General features: G+C 34.5%; 1 protein-coding gene across 1 annotated transcript in view; it reads right to left on the reverse strand.

The window, feature by feature from the left end:
• Positions 1-2,154: 2,154 nt before the first annotated feature.
• The window catches only part of LOC149774731 (uncharacterized), a 65,415-nt gene continuing 47,064 nt past the window's right edge, over positions 2,155-20,505 (reverse strand). The window contains exons 2-4 of the mRNA XM_089944992.1: positions 18,572-19,330; positions 7,689-7,769; positions 2,155-2,401 (exon numbers count right to left, since the gene is read on the reverse strand). Of these exons, the coding sequence (XP_089801118.1) occupies positions 2,214-2,401; positions 7,689-7,769; positions 18,572-19,330 (1,028 nt within the window). The 3' untranslated portion in view covers positions 2,155-2,213. The remainder of the gene's footprint in view (positions 2,402-7,688; positions 7,770-18,571; positions 19,331-20,505) is intronic.

Below are 20,505 nucleotides of genomic sequence, written 5' to 3' on the forward strand. Positions count from 1 at the left end.
ACAAAGTTATCTCTAAAGATGGCATTACATCATGTCTCCAATGATGGCACTATATCATGTCTCCAATGATGGCACTATATCATACCTACAGTTACATCCCCATATCAACCAAGTTGTCTCCAATGATGGTACGATATCAACCAAGTTACATAAATGATGGCACTATATAATGTATCCAATGATGGCACTATATCATGTCACCAGTGATGACACTGTATAATGTATCCAATGATGGCACTATATCATGTCACCAATGATGACACTATATAATGTATCCATTGATGGCACTATATCATGTCACCAATGATGACACTGTATCAGCCAAGTTGTATCAATGATGGCACTATATCAAACAAGTCATCTCCAAAGATGGCACTATATCATGTCTCCAGTGATGACATTATATCATGTCTTCATTGATGGCACTATATCATGTCAACAATGATGGCACTATATCAACCAAGTTATCTCCAAAGATGGCACTATATTATGTCTCCAGTGATGGCATTATATCAACCCAGTTGTCTCCAAAAATGGCAAGATACAACCTGCTTAAAGTATAGCATTACTTATCATATTATCATGTAACATTAGATACATGGTACCAAATTTAATTCCACAGAATAAGTTTTACATCTATGCAAACATATCTGTACTTCCTGAAATAGTCATTAAAATGTATTGCTGGTGTACGGAATTTTCTAACTTGGCTTCGTGTAATATCAAGTGCATTCTTTTCTTTGTTCATTGGTAAATGATTTTATTACCATTGTTGCATCAATGCAAACAACCATTTATGTGTAGAATGTCTGCTCTATAATGATGGAAAACAGTACAAACTGCAATAAATTGGAGAATATGTTCAATTTACATATAATTTCACCTTAAATAATCTAGAATTGCTTCATATGTCGCAACTCATTCTACAGAACATTAAATTATCCAGCCTCTGTTCCTGCTGGATAACCAGTTTCATGCACGTCCACTGTTTCATACTCCTTTGATTTAACATTGAAATCACACATTTGGTTACAGGTTAATAAAGGTCTGATACTAATGAGATTTTCTGGCAAAAGGACCATCGTCATATACTTCAATGCAAGTAAAATCCTTATGTTACAGTTTGTTGGAGGATCATGATTTAATATATACTTCACTGTTTCCTGTCCATTTAGTGAGAATGTATAAGTTTGGTTTGGGTTTGTGATGTCAGTATATGATAGGCTTTACATGGATATTTTGTGGAAGAAGGACCCAAGAAAACCCCACAACAACCTATGGGAAGCTAAAGGCAAGCTTTCTCACATACCCATATTGCTAGAGTCATGACTTGAATTCAGGCACACAAAGGTGAGATGTGTGAGTGATCTATAAAGTCGAGTACATCAGGCCATTCGGCCACATGGGTCCCATAGAATGTTTTAATTACCCAAAGTATTCCGTCAAGCTGATGATAATCACTCAGCCACATGGGTATCAAAGGACGTTTTAATTACGCAAAGTATTCTGTCAAGCTGATGATGATCACTCGGCCACATGGGTATCAAAGGATGTTTAAATTACCCAAAAGTATTCTGTCAAGCTGATGATGACCACTCGGCCACATGGTTCTCAATGGACGTTTTGATTAGCCAAAGTATTCTGTCAAGCTGATGATGACCACTCGGCCACATGGGTCTCAAAGGATGTTCTAATTACCCAAAGTATTCTGTCGACTGAAATCTATCAAGCTGATGTTAATTTTTTGGAGAATCATCTAGTGTATTTCACGAGTCAAAAATGAACGATGGAGTCCAGCTGCATTTCCAATAAAATATCAACCTCTAATTTTATATGCTGATCTTTGTTTATGTTCAAAATGCAGTAAGTTTACTTGTGACGGATGTTTTATAATCACAACATCAGTCTGTAGTTTTCAGAGATGTTGAGAATATTTTTGGACAACGATCCCATTTTACATTTGTGTTCTGTTTCTGAAACCCAATGCAGAAGTAATTTACACAGTATCTACGAGGAACCATCTCCATTCATATGATAGGAAATTGCCCAATATCTGGTGTTCAAGTTTAAGTAAAACACAATTTACGATTGGGTGGGATTAACACTCACTTTTATGATACTGAATTCTGTACCATCTATTGTACTCACATGCAGAAACTCCTTGCACCATCTTGTATCTCCAACATCTTGCTTTCTCAGGCATCACTTCAACTCTATGAAAATGTCTCCTTACTATACTTGTCAACCAGATCTTCTCTATCTAAAATCCTAAGTGCCTTAATTATATTGGTCCTATTCAATCTCCTTCTCTGCTTCAGTCGATACAGAAGCTGATATATCTGCTCCCATACAGTGTCACGGCCATACTCGTGTCTGACCTGTTCAATCTCTGCCTCATCAACTATAAGTAAATTAAATCAATTATTCGTACACACCTAGCGCAAGAGAGATTTATGTACATTATATGATATTAATTATACATTATTATATATACCCATTGATATTGTGCAACTTATTCTTTTTTATGTCAAAATCTCTCGTCAATTCAATGTAAATACGCCATCTACAGAGAGTAGAATTGTCAACTCGTGTTCCATGTACCATATGCCTGCATGCACAGAAACATGGATACCAAAGACTTACAACAATGGTACTAACATCTGTCTCACATGGCGCCTAGTATTACAAGCTTAGTGTTAGGACTGGTCAGGCTGGTGTCAGGAAAATGTGACGGTGGGACATCATGCTACATGTCTGCGGCATGAGGGCCCAGTGCTAGACATCACTATAAACTGCCACACTGCAGACAATGTAGTGATATGACAGAAAATATTTTTAAAGCTACATTAAAAATCCAAATCACACACACAAAAGCATGGTCTACTTGTATACCTCAAGTGTGCATGCAGAGAAATAGTCATCTGTTTTCAAAGTTGACAAATACGTTTTGAAATCAGAGGATTGTTGGAAAATGACATTCGGCAATAGTCATGAGCAAGTATTTCATACATATAATTAATTGTATCCCTATAGAAATCTAGAGAAACCTCTTTTTGAAACTTATATCAGCAAACCGTATTCAAAATAGAAAGGACCCATCCAATGTGATGCTCGACAAAGTGTTCAAAATGAGGGCTATATGAACATGTATGCCTTACCAGCATTGAAACAGAAACCGGGATGGTTAATGTAACACTAGATGAAACACTGTTAAAGGAGAACCAAATATAGTTTAAGCTCACAAAGTCAATTTTTCACTATATGACACATGCATTGGCATGGGGTCCTTGGAAAAGATGACTCTTTTTTACATACACGTGCAAGGTGCACAAGTAGGCTATGTATTATTAACAACTCTCCACTCTCCGGATGGATATATTCAGACTGAATGGACAAGATGTTTCGAGGTGCAAAAATAATAAGGTACACAATGTATAATAGCTACTGCTGCTATTACAATGCAAACCATAATATACTAGCCAAACAACATGGTTATTGTATAATAGCTACTGCTGCTATTAAAATGCAAACCATAATATACTAGCCAAACACCGTGTTTATTGTATAATAGCTACTGCTGCTATTACAACGCAAATCGTAATATACTAGCCAAACACCGTGTTTATTGTATAATAGCTACTGCTGCTATTACAATGCAAATCGTAATATACTAGCCAAACAACATGGTTATTGTACAATAGCTACTGCTGCTATTACAATGCAAATCATAATATACTAGCCAAACAACATGGTTATTGTACAATAGCTACTGCTGCTATTACAATGCAAACCATAACATACTAGCCAAACAACATGGTTATTGTATAATAGCTACTGCTGCTATTAAAATGCAAACCCTAATATACTTGCCAAACAACATGGTTATTGTACAATAGCTACTGCTGCTATTAAAATGCAAACCATAATATACTAGCCAAACAACATGGCCATTGTATAATAGCTACTGCTGCTATTAAAATGCAAACCATAATATACTAGCCAAACAACATGGTTATTGAGTCTAATTTGTCTATAGATACCCATGCTACAATGTGTTCAGCCAAATAACTAGTTTGTTATGTGGTTATACCAAAATAAATTGTTAGCAATTAGAAACATGGATGGATTCTCTCTTTTTAGAAAAACATTATCATTTATTAATTCATGAAACTAGTCAAATAAACTTCAAATGTTTTCTCAATACAGCAATTTAAAAATGGAACATTTAGTCTACACATGAAATAAGCATTCATATTGATTCTCTTAAGTGAACTAGAGCATCAAATAGGCCAGACAATGTACATTTCTCTCACACAAATTGTTATTGTGTACAAGCTGCTCTTAATCAGATTCCTCCAAGATCTTGATGCTACAGGCTTATACACATCACATTACGTATACTTATCATCATATATACAGACTGCAGAGTGGTCAATAACTCAGATTACAGAATGCCTTGTAATGGATAACTCTGACTGTAACAGTATGTCTGACTGTAGCAATAAGTCTGAATGTAACAATGATTTATCTGACTATAACAGTGATAAGTCTGACTATAACAGTGATAAGTCTGACTATGACAGTGATAATTCTGAATATAACAATGATAAGTCTGGCTATGACAGTGATAAGTCTAAATATAACAATGATACATCTGACTATAACAGTGATAAGTCTGACTATGACAATGATAAGTCTGACTAAAAGTAATAAGTCTGACGATAACAATGATAGGTCTGACTATAACAGTGACAAGTCTGACGATAACAATGATAAGTCTGACTATAACAGTGATGAGTCAGACTATGCCAATGATAAGTCTGACTCTGCCAATGGTACGTCTGACTATAACAGTGACTAGTCTGATGATAACAATGATAAGTCTGACTATAACAATGTTAGGTCAGACTATAACAATAGGTCTGACTACAACAGTGACAAGTCTGACGATAACAATAAGTCTGACTATAACAGTGATAAGACAGACTATGCCAATGATAAGTCGGACTCTGCCAATGATAAGTCTGACTATAACAGTGATAGGTCTGACTATAACAGTGACTAGTCTGATGATAACAATGATAAGTCTGACTATAACAATATTAAGTCAGACTATAACAATAGGTGTGACTACAACAGCGATAATTCTGACTGTAACAGTGATGAGTCTGACTATAACAATGATACGTCTGACTATTCCAATGATAAGTCTGACTATAACAATGATATAACAGTGATAAGTCTACAACAATGAGTCTAACCATAACAATGATATATCTGACTATAACAGTGATATGTCTGACTATAACGGTGATACGTCTGACTATGACAATAAGTCTGACTATAACATTGACAAGTCTGGCTATAACAATTATAAGTCTGACTATGACAATAAGTCTGACTATAACAATGATAAGTCTGACTATGACAATAATTTATGTCTGACTATAACAATGACAAGTCTGACTATAACAATAAGTCTGACTATAACAATGATAAGTGACTATAACAATGGCAAGTTGGACTATTTCAATGACAAGTCTGAATATAACAATGAAATTATTCAAGGCTCATGATATGAAAAAATCTGTGTAACATAGCAACAATATGCTTAACATAGCAACAATATGCATAACATAGCAACAATATGTGTAACATAGCAACAATATGTGTAACATAGCAACAATATGCATAACATAGCAAAATCTACTGGGCTATTGACTGAACAATTCCCATTTATAAAATCTCAATTTGTGCATGAAGCTACTTGCATTTGTTGGCTAAATTAGCAATTATACAATAGAGTGCAAAATCACTCATTTGTTAGCGCAGACAGTAGGTTTGAAGAGAGTGGCGATGGTACTGGCAACTTTTGCTGATACATAAAAATTATCTCCTTTGTCCTCCACAAATATTCATACAATGTATCTTAATGCTATTGTCTGTTTGATCCGGAAAGTTAAATAAAACTAATAAACAGATGACTTTTAATGAAAAACAAGCTGACATGTAGTAATCACAAATTTGTGCATCAGTAAATTATAATACGACAATATGACAATAAACCGTTCACAAAATGAACTTTAAATTTCTTGCTAGTGATAGTTTATACTCATCTTAAACCATGCAGGTGAAAACTGAACATAATTATGTTGCTAGCTAAAAACATTGCAACTATCAAAATGCTTCAGATCTGGTGATAAAAATAGTTTTGAGATTTGTAGCGTCACACAAAATTTCTCTGTGGTATGTGAATTTTGAGAAGAATAACTGATCTGCCAATCCTGACAAGGCTATCCCTCTCGTCTTCAACATACATCACTTGCTCGATTCCATTACTTACAAAATTATATAATTAATAGTTTGATCATGCAGATACTTTGCATGATAAAATATGTACAGTTTAATGTGTCTGGGGTAATACTGCAAATAGCACAAATATAACTGACTAAGGCTTCTTTAACTGATACATATTTTATACTACATGGCTACTACTACATGTTGCCACCATTTTTATACTACATGGCTACTACTACATGTTGCTAACTTTCACTTGTATTGCTATGTCATCATATATTATCTAATGTACAGTGAAACTGATCAAAGTGAGCAAACTAAACTGAATAACCTCTACTAAAAGCTAGTTGTAATCAAATTTTCAAAAGAGAAAGTCATTGCTTAAATGATTGATACCCAGCACCTATATAACTGTGTAGTGTGTACTTTATGCGTTTACTAAAACTCATCTTTCAACAGTACTAATTTGGTAGTTTGTACTTCCTGATGCAAATGTATTATTTATGTTATGCTTGATACATACATAACCAATAATTCTTGTCTCATTCTTTTGACTATAATACCATTTATCAGTTCAGTCTCATTGAAGCATGTGATCATGTACATTTCACTTTCATCAATAGTCAGACTGTCACAGATGAGAAAACAACCAAGATCTTCTTATCATGCCCATAGTCTTATTCATGCATTGGCAAGAAATATAGAACATGCATATGATGAGTTGAAATTTCTAAACATTCCAGAAAGTTTCTAATGTCTTTTGAAAAGTGCAAAGGTTAACGCTGATTCATCAACATTTTTTCCACTTGAAGACAATATATTCCACTATAAAGGATGTTTATCATGTGATTACTGGTTAAAATTTCATGAAGGTTTTGTTGTTGTTATTGTTGTTGTGGGGTTTAACGCTATTTTTCAGACTCAAACCCATGCAGACAGAGGTGAGATGGCAGTGATCCGTAACGGAGAGTGCTTCATACCACTTGGCCACTCAGGGCCCTGTCAAGATTTTGAAAAGCACACATTTTACATACCTGTTCATTATGTTAAAATGCAAAGCCTGATCAAAATATGAAATGAAATATGGCCACAAGATGAAAAAGCTCAACCAGTCAGATGCATATTACTTCAGTAATAAAGCATCAATGTCGCTTAAAAAGAAAAGCATTTGAAATCTTAACAATGTAAGCTACATGCCATATCTGATGCCAAACAATGATCAGAAATGAAATTTCTTTAATGCTTGCAAACCACTGTGATGGACTGATGGATGCAAGACATACCATAAATTGATATGGTCTACACACAGCAAGGCTGTCTATTCAAAACCTTATTTCTGTCTAAGTAAGTTACTATCTTTCAATCGCCAGTCATAGGATATATTAACAGACCTGACAACTCTCGGAAGAAGAACTTCCAATTAGGACCAACAAGATCTTTAGACAGTCTGTTCAAAGTCGTTTGATCGATGCCTGCAATAGAAACAATACAAATATTTAATTACTGAGTCAATAACAGCCCTAAGGTCACTCATCCAACTGTTATCTGCCTTATACTGAATGACCAAAGTAAGAGAAATTGACCTCACTTGACCGTTATCTGCCTTACATTAAATGGCCAAAGAGAAATTAGCCTCAACTGAATGTTATCAACCTTATATTAAATGGCCAAAGTAAGAGATACTGACCTCACCTGATTGATATCGGACTTAATTAAATGGCTGCATGTAAGAGAAAGGTACCTCTCTTTACTGTTAACTGTCTTATATTAAGTGGCCAAAGAGAAATTAGCCTCAATTGAATGTCATCTGCCTTATATTAAATGTCCAAAGAAACATCAACCTCACATGACTGTTATATGTCATATTAAATGGCCAGTGTAAGAGAAATTAACCTCACTTGACTGTTATCTGCCTTATATTAAACAGCCAAAGAGAAACTGACCTCACTTGATTGATACTGGACTTAAATTAAAGGGCTGCATGTAAGAGAAATTTACCTCACTTGACTGTTATAAGCCTTATATCGAATGGCCAAGAGAAATTCACCTAATTTGATTGTTATCTGCCTTATATTAAATGGCCAATGGAAGAGAAATTCACCTTACTTGACTGTTATCTGCCATATATTAAATGACAAAAGTAAGAGAAATTAACCTCACTTGAATGTTATCTTCCTTATATTAAACGGCCAAAGTAAGTGTGTGTGTGTGTGATTCACCATGATGTCTGCAGTGTGACAGCTTATAGTGATGTCTAGCACTGGAGCATCATGCCACAGACATGTATCATGATGTCCCATCCAATCACATTATCCTGACACCAGGCCGACCAGCCCTAACACTAACCTCATAATGCTGAGCACCAAGCGTTGCAGCTGTTACTACCATTTTTGTAAGACTTTGGTTCGACTCGGCTGAGGATAGAACCTAAGACCTACCGTATCCAAGGCGGACGCTCAAACCACTAGGCCACCGGAGCGTTCGTCAAATGTAAGAGAAATTAACCAATGAATTTGAGTCAGGATATTTTTTGGTAACATTTCTTTAAAATTATCATGACTATATATATATATATATATATATATATATATATATATATATATATATATATATATATATATATATATATATATATATATCTGTGTGTCAGTGTGTATGTTATCTTCATCCACTGTTACTACCATATGAATATCATTTATCATGTCCTGTACTATGACAACTCAATAGTTGGATGCTTCTCTGAGTTGATCAAATTCTGGTAAAAATCTTTAGTAATTGTGGCCAGGTTTGAGCGTGCATCAGCATCATGTTTGTAAAGAACTGAAAGGCTTTCAGGTTAGTATGAGTTCAATTAAATTTGCTGATGAATAGTTTTGGAGAGTTATTTGTCAGAAAATTTTCTATTTTTTTTGAATAATAGTGGCCATATTTGATGTTAAATTGATCAGTATTAAGGTCTTCATGCCAAGAGTCTTTTCTGTCAGATTTGGACATTTTACTATTGTTAGTAAAAACATGTATATTTTATGGCCTGTTGGTATCAATATTTATATCTAAACTGGTATCATGCCAGGATTCTTTCAGATAGTTCTGACCAAACATAAATCAGCCATTTTAAGACGTGATTATATCTTTTTACATTTTTAATAAGTGTGCTTATATTTGATGGAAGATCAGCATCACCGTATCAGCTTGAAAGCCTTATATTCCTAGATATGATCTGTCAAATTGCGTACAGCAGTTTCTTTCGAAATCCTCTCTGAAAGATTTTCTATTTGTATTTATTCAACAACTTGGGAAAAAACACATCATGCAGCAACTTGGAAAAAAAAACATCATGCACCAACTTGGAAATAAAACCCATCATGCAACAACTTGGAATAACACCCATCATGCAACAACTTGGAGAAAAAAAATCATGCAACAAATTGGAATAATCCCATCATGCAACAACTTGGAATAACCCCATCATATAACAACCTGGAATAACCCCCATCATGGAACAATTTGGAATAGCTCCCATTATGTAACAACTTGGAATAACCCCCCTCATCTAACAATTTGAAATACCCTCCATCATGTAACAATTTGGAATAACCCCCATCATGTAACAACTTGGAATAGCCCCCATTATGTAACAACTTGGAATAACCCCCATCATGTAACAACTTGGAATACCCTCCATCATGTAACAATTTGAAATAATCCCCATTATGTAACAACTTGGAATAGCCCCCATTATGTAACAACTTGGAATAACCACCATCATGTAACAATTTGGAATAGCCCCCATTATGTAACAACTTGGAATAACCCCCATCAAGTAACAACCTGAAATAACCCCCATGACTCTTAGTGAAGATCAGGCCATACTGCAGTTAAGAGCCTAATACTTTAGTTACATTGTGAGTGATTAGGTAAAATTTACACATCAATAAATACCCCTGACAGAAAGCAAGTAAATTGGAATTATAAGGATTAAAGAGTATCGTAGGGTATTTATCCATGTAAATTTTATGCATCAAGAAATACCCCTGACATAAAGCAAGTAAATTGGAATTATAAGGATTAAAGAGTATCGTTGGGTATTTATCCATGTAAATTTTACACATCAATAAATACCCCTGACATAAAGCAAGTAAATTGGAATTATAAGGATTAAAGAGTATCGTTGGGTATTTATCCATGTAAATTTTACACATCAATAAATACCCCTGACATAAAGCAAGTAAATTGGAATTATAAGGATTAAAGAGTATCGTTGGGTATTTATCCATGTAAATTTTATAGATCAATAAATACCCCTGACATAAAACAAGTAAATTGGAATTATAAGGATTAAAGAGTATCGTTGGGTATTTATCCATGAAAATTTTATACATCAATAAATACCCCTGACATAAAACAAGTAAATTGGAATTATAAGGATTAAAGAGTATCATTGGGTATTTATCCAGGTAAATTTTACACATCAATAAATACCCCTGAATCATGCCCATTTAATCATATAGAGACTGAAAAGATTTAAATTCAACATATGTTTTCTGCATACAATAAAGTACTTTATAGGGAATAAAACTGTAAATGATTTATAATGTTCTTTGTAAATAATATTTTAGGACTATTGGGTCAGCTGTCAAAATAAAAAATGACTTGAATCAGTTGCTGAAACAACTATTTGCATATATAACACCATGTCAGGTAATTCTGTGCAATATGTCATTTCTGTAAACATCCAATTTGTATCAAGAAAGAATGACCGTCCTTTAATTAAGGAAAGTAATATTCGTGAAGTGTACAACTATATCCCACATTTCAATTCTAAATGCACATGAAATTGTGATTTTTAAATGTCAACACAAGACTTGTTCTTTCTGAACTTGAAACACAGACATTCAATATTCAGTATTTCAATATTAGATTCATACATATAAAAACGTTAATAAAGATATAAATGTTTACGTTAGAACAATACTGCATCTTAATGCGAGTTTCTAATTTTGCAAGTTGTCCCATACTTAATTTATTGTCTGCTATCCAACTTGTCACTTGAACGGTTTCTCAAAAATTCTCTTTTTTATTGTCTGTTTATAAATTATTTAATTTTTTCCATAAACAAGATGCTGTAAACACGTTCATTCAATTCATTATTGTATGTGTATTTATATCTATCTGTGTATCTATGTATCTATCTATCTATCAAGAGAACAGTCAGCAGTAAGACAATATCAGTCAGATTGGTTTCAAATTAGTATGCATTTATGAGACTGGTTAGAATATACACAAATTCACATAACAGGTAAATAAGAGCAGGTTCGTCAGTTATTTAGCACTAATGCTGGTATATCTAGCTAACAAGAAGATCAAAAACAAGTTTTGGTTCAACCGTTGTCCATTTTTTATATTAGCTGTTTTTATTTGATTCAATTTTTTTCAAATGTTTGGATAAAATTTATGAGAACATATTTTGAATGAGGTTGTCAAGGAGAAAGATACAGTAACTTTATATTCCTTCTTCTAATCCGAAAGGCTTTCTGGCTAATTGCTTATATGGTTAAGTACAGGTACCACTCACCATGTAGCTATGTTACAAAGCAGGTTAGCATGCTGCAAAGGATGATTAAAAGCCAAAGAGTGCATAAAGAAGGGGAAAAGCAGAAGATGGAAATTGCATATTATTATTATGGGTGAAATGATTCATCAATTTATAGATCTGTCAATATTTTTTCCATATCTGTACAATAGGTAAAACAATCTTGATTAAATGATACTTACCTTATCCTCTCTGCATTAATCTCCAGCCAAGAAAGTAACATCTTCACTAGTGAATGTTCCATCAAGATTATCTCATCTACACCTTGGCATTTCGAACAGACATTTATGTGCTTCAGGTCTGTGAATTTTATTGGATGAGGCTGCATGCCACTGCATCCAATACAAACTACATTGTTCAAATTTGAACAATGTTCCCATATGATCAAGACAATTTGAACACACAACTTAAATGGACTGATATGTAAGTAATTTTCCTCTGCCGGTCTGTCTGTGTACAAATATCTTTCACTTAAAATACACCTGTAATGGCTTCTCTCTGGTATGTAGTCACATGTTCGATGTGAAACTTACTAAGTATCCTTTTGAGGTCAATTGCCTCCACCATTTTACGATGATGTACAATGCATAGCTTTTACATGCTATTGGTTAGTTGTCATTACATCCTAAGGGAGGCAACTCATGAAATCCGACTGATGCCACTAGGACAAAGCACTAAAATATCTGTTTGATCCGCCAAGGTGTAGATATGGTAATCACACTGGAACCTTGGCTAGTAAAGATCAGAAAGTAGCTCTAGTTGGAAATGTAACATTATGTAGTGTACATAACTGTCTTTATGAGTGGTGTATCCATTGTTTATAAGAATATAACTTCAGCTGAAACCTGCTATTTTTCAGATGAATTTCAAATAACCTATCATAATGTAAAATTTCAGATGAATTTCCAATACCCTATCATAATGTAAAATTTCAGATGCATTTCCAATACCTGATCATAACGTAAAATTTCAGATGAATTTCCGACACCCAATCATAATGTAAAATTTCAGATAAACTCAATCATAATATAAAAATTCAGATGAATTTCCAATACCCTATCATAATGTAAAATTTCAGATGCATGTCCAATACCCGATCATAATGTAAAATTTCAGATGAATTTCCGACACCCAATCATAATGTAAAATTTCAGATAAACCCAATCATAATGAAAAATGTCTAAACAAAGTGCTCAGAATAGTGTCATTTCCTTTCATTTTAAATCAGTCACTCTTGAAAAGATAATGTGCAAGCTGGTCATCTGTGATTATGGTCTTGAGAGCTTCATTGAATTTAGAATATGATAGGCTATTTATGGCAGCTAGTGTATTTGGTGATGAATGTGCCAGGGAATAACCACTGACCCATGGGAAGCTACTGACAATTAAGCTTACACACAGTGAATGACTCAATACACAAATCAATGTGGAGCTGAGATCTGCGTGATCTGTACATGTATGTACCCTAGAATAGACCATCCAGCCACCCACAAATTCATGAAGAGCATATTATAGAATTGAAAACAGTGGTCATATGAAGGTCAACTAAACCTATATGTAACAGAACTGCTCCAGATAACTTTTGGGACTGTTGGCTGTTTGACTCATAAAATTATACTCAACTCAGTCAAATTAGATTTTACAAACATTACTGGGTACTATTCAGCTGCAATTTTTTCTTCATGTAAACAACAAGAATTTATCTTCTCCTACTATATGTTACATTTATTGCCTTGTTTCTGATTCATGGTTTTGAGTTGACTACTACCATTCATAGTGTATGATTAAATTTAAAGTTCCTGACCTCTTGAATCCTGTACTGTATATGAATCTCAACGTTGCACATAACCTGATATAAATGCACACTTTATTATTGACATAAACTGATATAAATGCACACTTTATTATTCACAGAATTCAAGTGTGTTTTGATTCCATTTTTTAAATGATCCCAACCCAAGGTCTTACTAAAGATGAAGCTTTAAAAACGGAGCAAATAAAATGGTTGTTTCCAGACCCCAGATTAAAAGGGGTCCAAAAACTCAGTTAAATGGGGGATGATGGTTATTACTACCTCTATACAATATTGTCAACACCCATCACCCTCCTACCAAGGGGTCCATGATCTCAGTTAAATGGGGGATGATGGTTATTACTACCTCTATACAATGATGTCCACACCCATCACCCTCCTACCAAGAAGCTGATAGCTGTTCATAATTTTTACATGTCCTGGATTTGAGACAATGATGTATATACATTTAAATCCGTTTTAAAAAATGTTCATGCCTAATGCAAAATGAAAGTGAACAACATATGCATCTAATATAGATAAGACATTTGCTGACATTCAGTAAGTATTGCTGCAGACTGCATAGTCCTCTATATCAACAAGTTGTTCTATACCTTCCTACAGACAGACTGTATAGTCCTCTAGGCCAACAAGTAGTTGTACACCTTTAAACAGACTGTATAATCCAGCAGAGATCTCAGAAACGTTTAATTATGCGTATTTGGACGCCAATTTTTGATCTGGGGCGCAGAAAATCACTGAGGCGGGAGTCCTCCATACGCAAGTAACAGGCGCGCAGCAAAATTCAAAGACTTGCCAGTCCTGCTTCAGCCACCTGCTTTGTGGGAAAATGTGTTGATCAGTTAGCTGTGCTGATATTTACAATGACATAATTCAGTGATGTACATAAATGTTGTCATTATAAGAGTACATAAAAAAAGAACATGATGCAATAGCTGGGCGGCAGGTTCGAAGGCTTTGACTGGCGGCCGGATGCGAAAATGTGCTGATGTTTACAGTGATTGAAGTCAGAGTCAGAAATACCCAGAGATGTACATGTGGTCATTTATAAACGTACATCAAATAAACAACTTTAGCTTTCGTTATTGTGTTCATTTCCGAATGTATCGGAATAAGTAGTGCACGAGAATCAAGACATGTTGAGACTTAGACAAAATGCTATTCGTAAATTTGGGTAAGTATTTTGGGGTTAAACGGCAAACTTACTAAGATTGTAACGAGATTCAGAAGAGTGCTAAAACTGCGAGAATTGATAGTTTGGATAGGACAGTAGCTAAGTGTAAGAAAGTGTGTGATGCCTAGATTGGTGTTTGGAATAAGTCCTTACTTCGATTGACAAAATTCAGTATCACTCCGATGGACGAACAAGAGCTGCTTCAGAGGAATATTGATTGACCATACTTTTTTAAATGCAGCTCGCCTTAGCCTGGTTAGTTCTAGTGTTGTAGCGAAATGTGTTCATCAATACATCAGTAGCTAGACCTAGTTTTGACATCAATTACGTTGACAAACAAACTCTTGCCCATTCACAAGCATATGTTTTGATAGCTGATTGACCATTAACCCTTTTCCGAGTAAGGTAGCAACTATCAATTTCCTGCATGATATCCTTTGATGATAAAACATACAAACATGTGTTTTAAGATCAGAATCGGTGATCTGGATATATATTAACTGCTAAAATTAGTTTGAAACTTTAAGTGAACCAGTAGGCCTAACGGGAAATAATGGCGGACTTCGTTAAGTCTGGGATGTACCAGTTTATTAGATTGTCTGTTTTCGTAAATCATCGCTCAAATAGTTTCAGAAAAATATACAGATCATTGAAAGCAAAGCCAAGGTATTATGTTATTAAAGATTTAACTTTAAAATGCAACTTATGTAGGTCAGAAACGTATGGGACAATGCTATATTGTGGAATTTGCGAGATGCGCTTTAATGTCTAAGCTGTTTTCCGACCTGACACGTTTTTGCGAAATTACGGGGAAAAAACAGTAAATCAGATACTATTTAACCATTGCCTAAAATTACTACAAGGACTTAGACAAATAAATAAACCATAAATTTGCAATCCTGTCAATGGACTGATGTAATGGAGCTATATTAAAGTTAGTGATTACATTACGAAAACCTCTCCATCTAAAAATAGATGCACTCACGTCTGTGTTGATTCTGTAGGAAAGAACGGACTGCAACTTTTGATGGTGGGACTCCTATTTTTACCAAAATGGGAGTCCTGGACTCCTAGTTTTAAAATCCTGGCGAGACATCTGACCCTCTAGATCAACAAATTGTTCTATAACTTGATACAGACAGTATAGTCATCATGGCCAACAAGTAGTTGTACACCTTTAAACAGACTGTATTGTCCTCTAGATGAATCAGTTGTTCTATGCCTTCATACAGACAGACTGTAAGTCCTCTAGACCAACAAGTAGTTGTACACCTTTAAACAGGCTGTATCACCCTCTACATCAACAGGTTGTTCTACACCTTGATACAGACTGTATAGTCCTCTAGGCCAACAAGTAGTTGTACACCTTTAAATATACTGTATTGTCCTCAAGATCAATAAGTTCTATACATTCATACAGACAGGCCGTAAGTCCTATAGGCCAACAAGTAGTTGCACGCCTTTAACACATTAACACCTAGCGATGACTTAACGGGGCAGGAGGTAGTAGCCTACTGCCGAGCTCTGTATCGTCATGGTTATGCATGATAAACTAAAGTGGGTGGTATTATAGAAAGGCAGATAAATGTAGCTCCACAATAATACAAAATAATTTGGAATATCTAGTTGCACTGCAAAATACTGATCAAAAACCGGATTTTTTGGACTCGACTTTTTTGTAACCAAAATTCGCCAGTCGCCGGAATCCGATTTTGTGTCCGGATTTTAGACTTTTTGGTCTCAGATCTAAGGCAAATAGGTATGAACTGCAAACAGACAGATGAGCCTTTGCAAAAAGTAGGATAAGATGGTCATTTCGAATAAAATGTGGTCTCGATACAAAAATAATTGCTCCCTTTAGCAAACAAAAAGAAAGAATAAAAGAAATCAAACTTTTACCGTTCTGCTCATGCGCGAGTCAAATAGCCAATGAAAAACTATGTTTCGAACACAACTAGGCAGTATATTATTGAAAGATCACTGGGGATTTTGGTGTTTTCGGATCTATTCAGAAATAGCTTTCAAAATGTGTTAACTACTCGATTTTCAGGCGAAAATGACAAAAATCTCCAGGAGTTAATGTGTTAAACAGACTGTATTGTCCTCAAGATCAACAAGTTTTTCTCTACCTTAATACAGGCATACTGTATAGTCCTCTAGGCCAACAAGTTGTTGTAAACCTTCACGCAAACAGATTGTACATCCTCTTGGCCAACAAGTTGTTTTTCTCCATGATACATTAAGACTTTATAGTCCTCTAGGTCAACAAGCTGCTCCCACCTTTATACAGATTGTATAATCCTCTACTCCCTCATGCTGTTCTACACCATTATACAAGCAGACTGTATAGTTCTCTACTCCCTCATGCTGTTCTGCACCATTATACAAGCGGACTGTATAGTCCTCTAAACCAACAATATGTTGTACCCCTTTATAAAGGCTATACAGACGTATATGCCGACAAGTTGTTATATTCCTTTATACAAACAGACTGTCGAGCCCTATAGGCCGACAAGTTGTTCTACACATTTTTGTAAAAATAGAGTCAAATCCTCTAGACCAATGACTTGTTTTCCATCTTTTTGTTCTGACTTGACTTGGTCTACGTAGTCCTCATTCTCATCCCCTCTTTCTTTACAAATATTTTTAAAGATCAGGGTACAATTATTTGTTGTGTTAGTAAAATATTAAATCACAACTAAAATAAATTACAATAACAACTTAAAAATTAAATAAGTTCAAGTATGTGATTAATAATAATAATACTAATACCCATGCCAATGATAATCAAAATCAATGTATCATTATATATATACGAATACATATCATATATGCCATGTTCATTTTTTTTTAAATCTCTAGCTACCTACCTACACTAATGACAATTTTTTTTTTTAAAGTCACAACATATTTTGTTTTTCTTTGGTGTAATGGCACCCAACCCTGGCTATCATACAATCTGTATTTGTCCTTGTTGAAAAGCTTTTGACACGAGCCTCAGCCGCATGTAAAGTACGTGTGAGTCATTTAGCTTATTATCGACTATATCATACGTTTCTTGTACCTAATATATGCATGATTTTGTATAAATTAAATTCCACATACCTTTAAATGGAGATTATTCCTTTTATTTTCTAGTCACTAAATATTCCTTGCAAGATCATTATCGAAGTCCGTCAAGAGATATACATTACAACACCAATGTACATATCCGCCGCCATTTTCAGGCAAGGCAAAGCCATCTGTATAAACCAGTCAAAACAGGTGTTTACGTCGCGTGCTAAAACGCTCAATGAAAGCGACACCTGGCTGCAAATATTTTTACGACATCAAACAAGCGTGACTTCGTCGTTGACCATTGATATTCGATGTTTGCATTTTTTTACCATAACCATTTGACCATAATCATACAATTATTAAAAATAGATAATTTACATTCCTATTTAAATGCAGAATAGTAATAAATTGCAAAATAATAACGAAAATTTTATTTATAATTTATTTAAATGAATAAATAGGCCTTCATACATAACTGTGTCGGCACCTATAGACATGCAGACTTCGATCATACAAAAATAAACAACTTTATTTCAAATTTTATTTTATTTAAATATTTTAAAATGTTAGTGTTGATAATAAAGTTGTAAAGGTATTGTTGTCGTGTATGAAGAAAAAAATAAAATACGTTACTTACCTTTATGAGGTGTTTCGTACATGGTGATCACAGTTCCCGACGAACCTGTAACGTACAGAATGCCACTGTCCCAGAAAATGGCGTCGGGACAACGTGATATCCCCTCCGTATAAATGGCCACTAACTCACATGTCTCTGTCAAATGATGAATGGAATGCGAATACAAGTCACACAGAAATAAATGTCCATTGTCATCTGCAGTTATTCCATGTGGGTATCGGTCCCGTCCCTCAGGTTTGTATCTGTATGGCGGTTGACTTGGATTCCGTAAATTAAATCCATGCACACCAAAGCCAGGGGAGTCAGCACCACACGAAATATAAACCATGTTTTCTGTTGTCGTCAACCAACTCAAACAGTCCCATTCACAGACTTTGTGTAAATTGTCATGTCGTCCATCTTGTAAAGACACAACGCACCAATATATCGTGTTGTCTTTGATACCGCTGACAACAACTTTGTCCCTGAATACAGCTACACCATAACACCAATCAAATGATGATTGTAAATCAAATGTTTTACCTCTAGAAATGAGACCGGAGTCCTGTACCGACATGAGTGTTATTATACCGACCTTCATAACCACACACAAGTCCGTGTCATTGACACAACACACGCCCCAGGGATCTGACTCCAGTTCGTCGGATGAAGAAAGCAACATGCCGTCATGGCGTCTGTACACACGGACTTTATTAGACCTGTTATCTGTGATGACCAGCTTGCCCCCGACCACAACGACACCGTTAGGGTCAAGGTCGTCTGTAAATAAAATGATATAAACATTAATAAAGACATGTATAATTATATTAAAATAAAATAGAACTTATAGACATCAACATAGATTGAATTTATGACTTTCAATAATAGTCTACTGTCATAATTAATCAACACCACCACAGCCATCGTCGTGTTCTTGTTGTTGTTGTTATTATTATAATTAGCAGAGAGATCTAGATTAGACATGAAAAATGTCACACATAAGTAAATGAATTCACTAGGAAAATAACAAATAAATACTGTATGATACTTGTAGTTGTGTGATTGCATTATTATTATTATTAGTAGTAGTAGTAGTAGTAGAGTAGTAGTAGTAGTAGTAGTAGTATAGCGGGATTAAACAGCAGATATAACGTGGAACCAGTAATCACACTATTATAGTTAAGTACAATATTTTAGTAACTTACGTTTACTCTGATATTAGTACTAATTAAAACAATACTGTACAGAGTCATGAATCATTATAGTGTGATAACTAGTTCCATACGGAAACTGTTCATTTTACTGTCATGTTCAAAGGATAAACAAAACTAAAACTTGCGTCATTAATACTCCTATAGATAGGTGTAGATTGTGCTAACTCTATTATTATTATTATTATTATTCATTTATTATTATTATTATTATTATTATTATTATTATTATTCATTTATTATTATTATTATTATTATTATTATTATTATTATTATTATTTCAAGAGGGATTTTGTACCAGACATCACATGGAACCAGTAAGCACACTATTCTACTTCTGTACAGTATTTTATTAACTTTAAAATGTCAGATCTACCGTACATTTATTTGGACATCTGTAATGTATTCATTTCAAAAATGATGTACAGAGTCATGAGTCAGTAACGTGTGATAACTGATTATATGTGGAAACGGTTGTTGTCCTCCTATCATTTCTAACTCTTAGTACACTAAAACAACTATGCAAATAAACCTTGGGTCATTGATATTCCTAGTGATAAGTGTAGATTGCTAACAAAATTAAAGTTCTTACCCGTAATATTGGGGTGGGGTTAGAGAGCACGGATGATTTGTAAAGAAATTTCAATATGAGTCAAGTCCTATATTGATATACACATTCCCTAAGTGCGAAATGCATTTATATGTGAAAGAAACTGACCCCGGTGTTTATCTGTATAATCCACA

This window comes from Sinohyriopsis cumingii, unplaced genomic scaffold, assembly GCF_028554795.1.
Source record: "Sinohyriopsis cumingii isolate HCF-2022 unplaced genomic scaffold, ASM2855479v2 utg000160l, whole genome shotgun sequence".
Classification (NCBI taxonomy): domain Eukaryota; kingdom Metazoa; phylum Mollusca; class Bivalvia; order Unionida; family Unionidae; genus Sinohyriopsis; species Sinohyriopsis cumingii.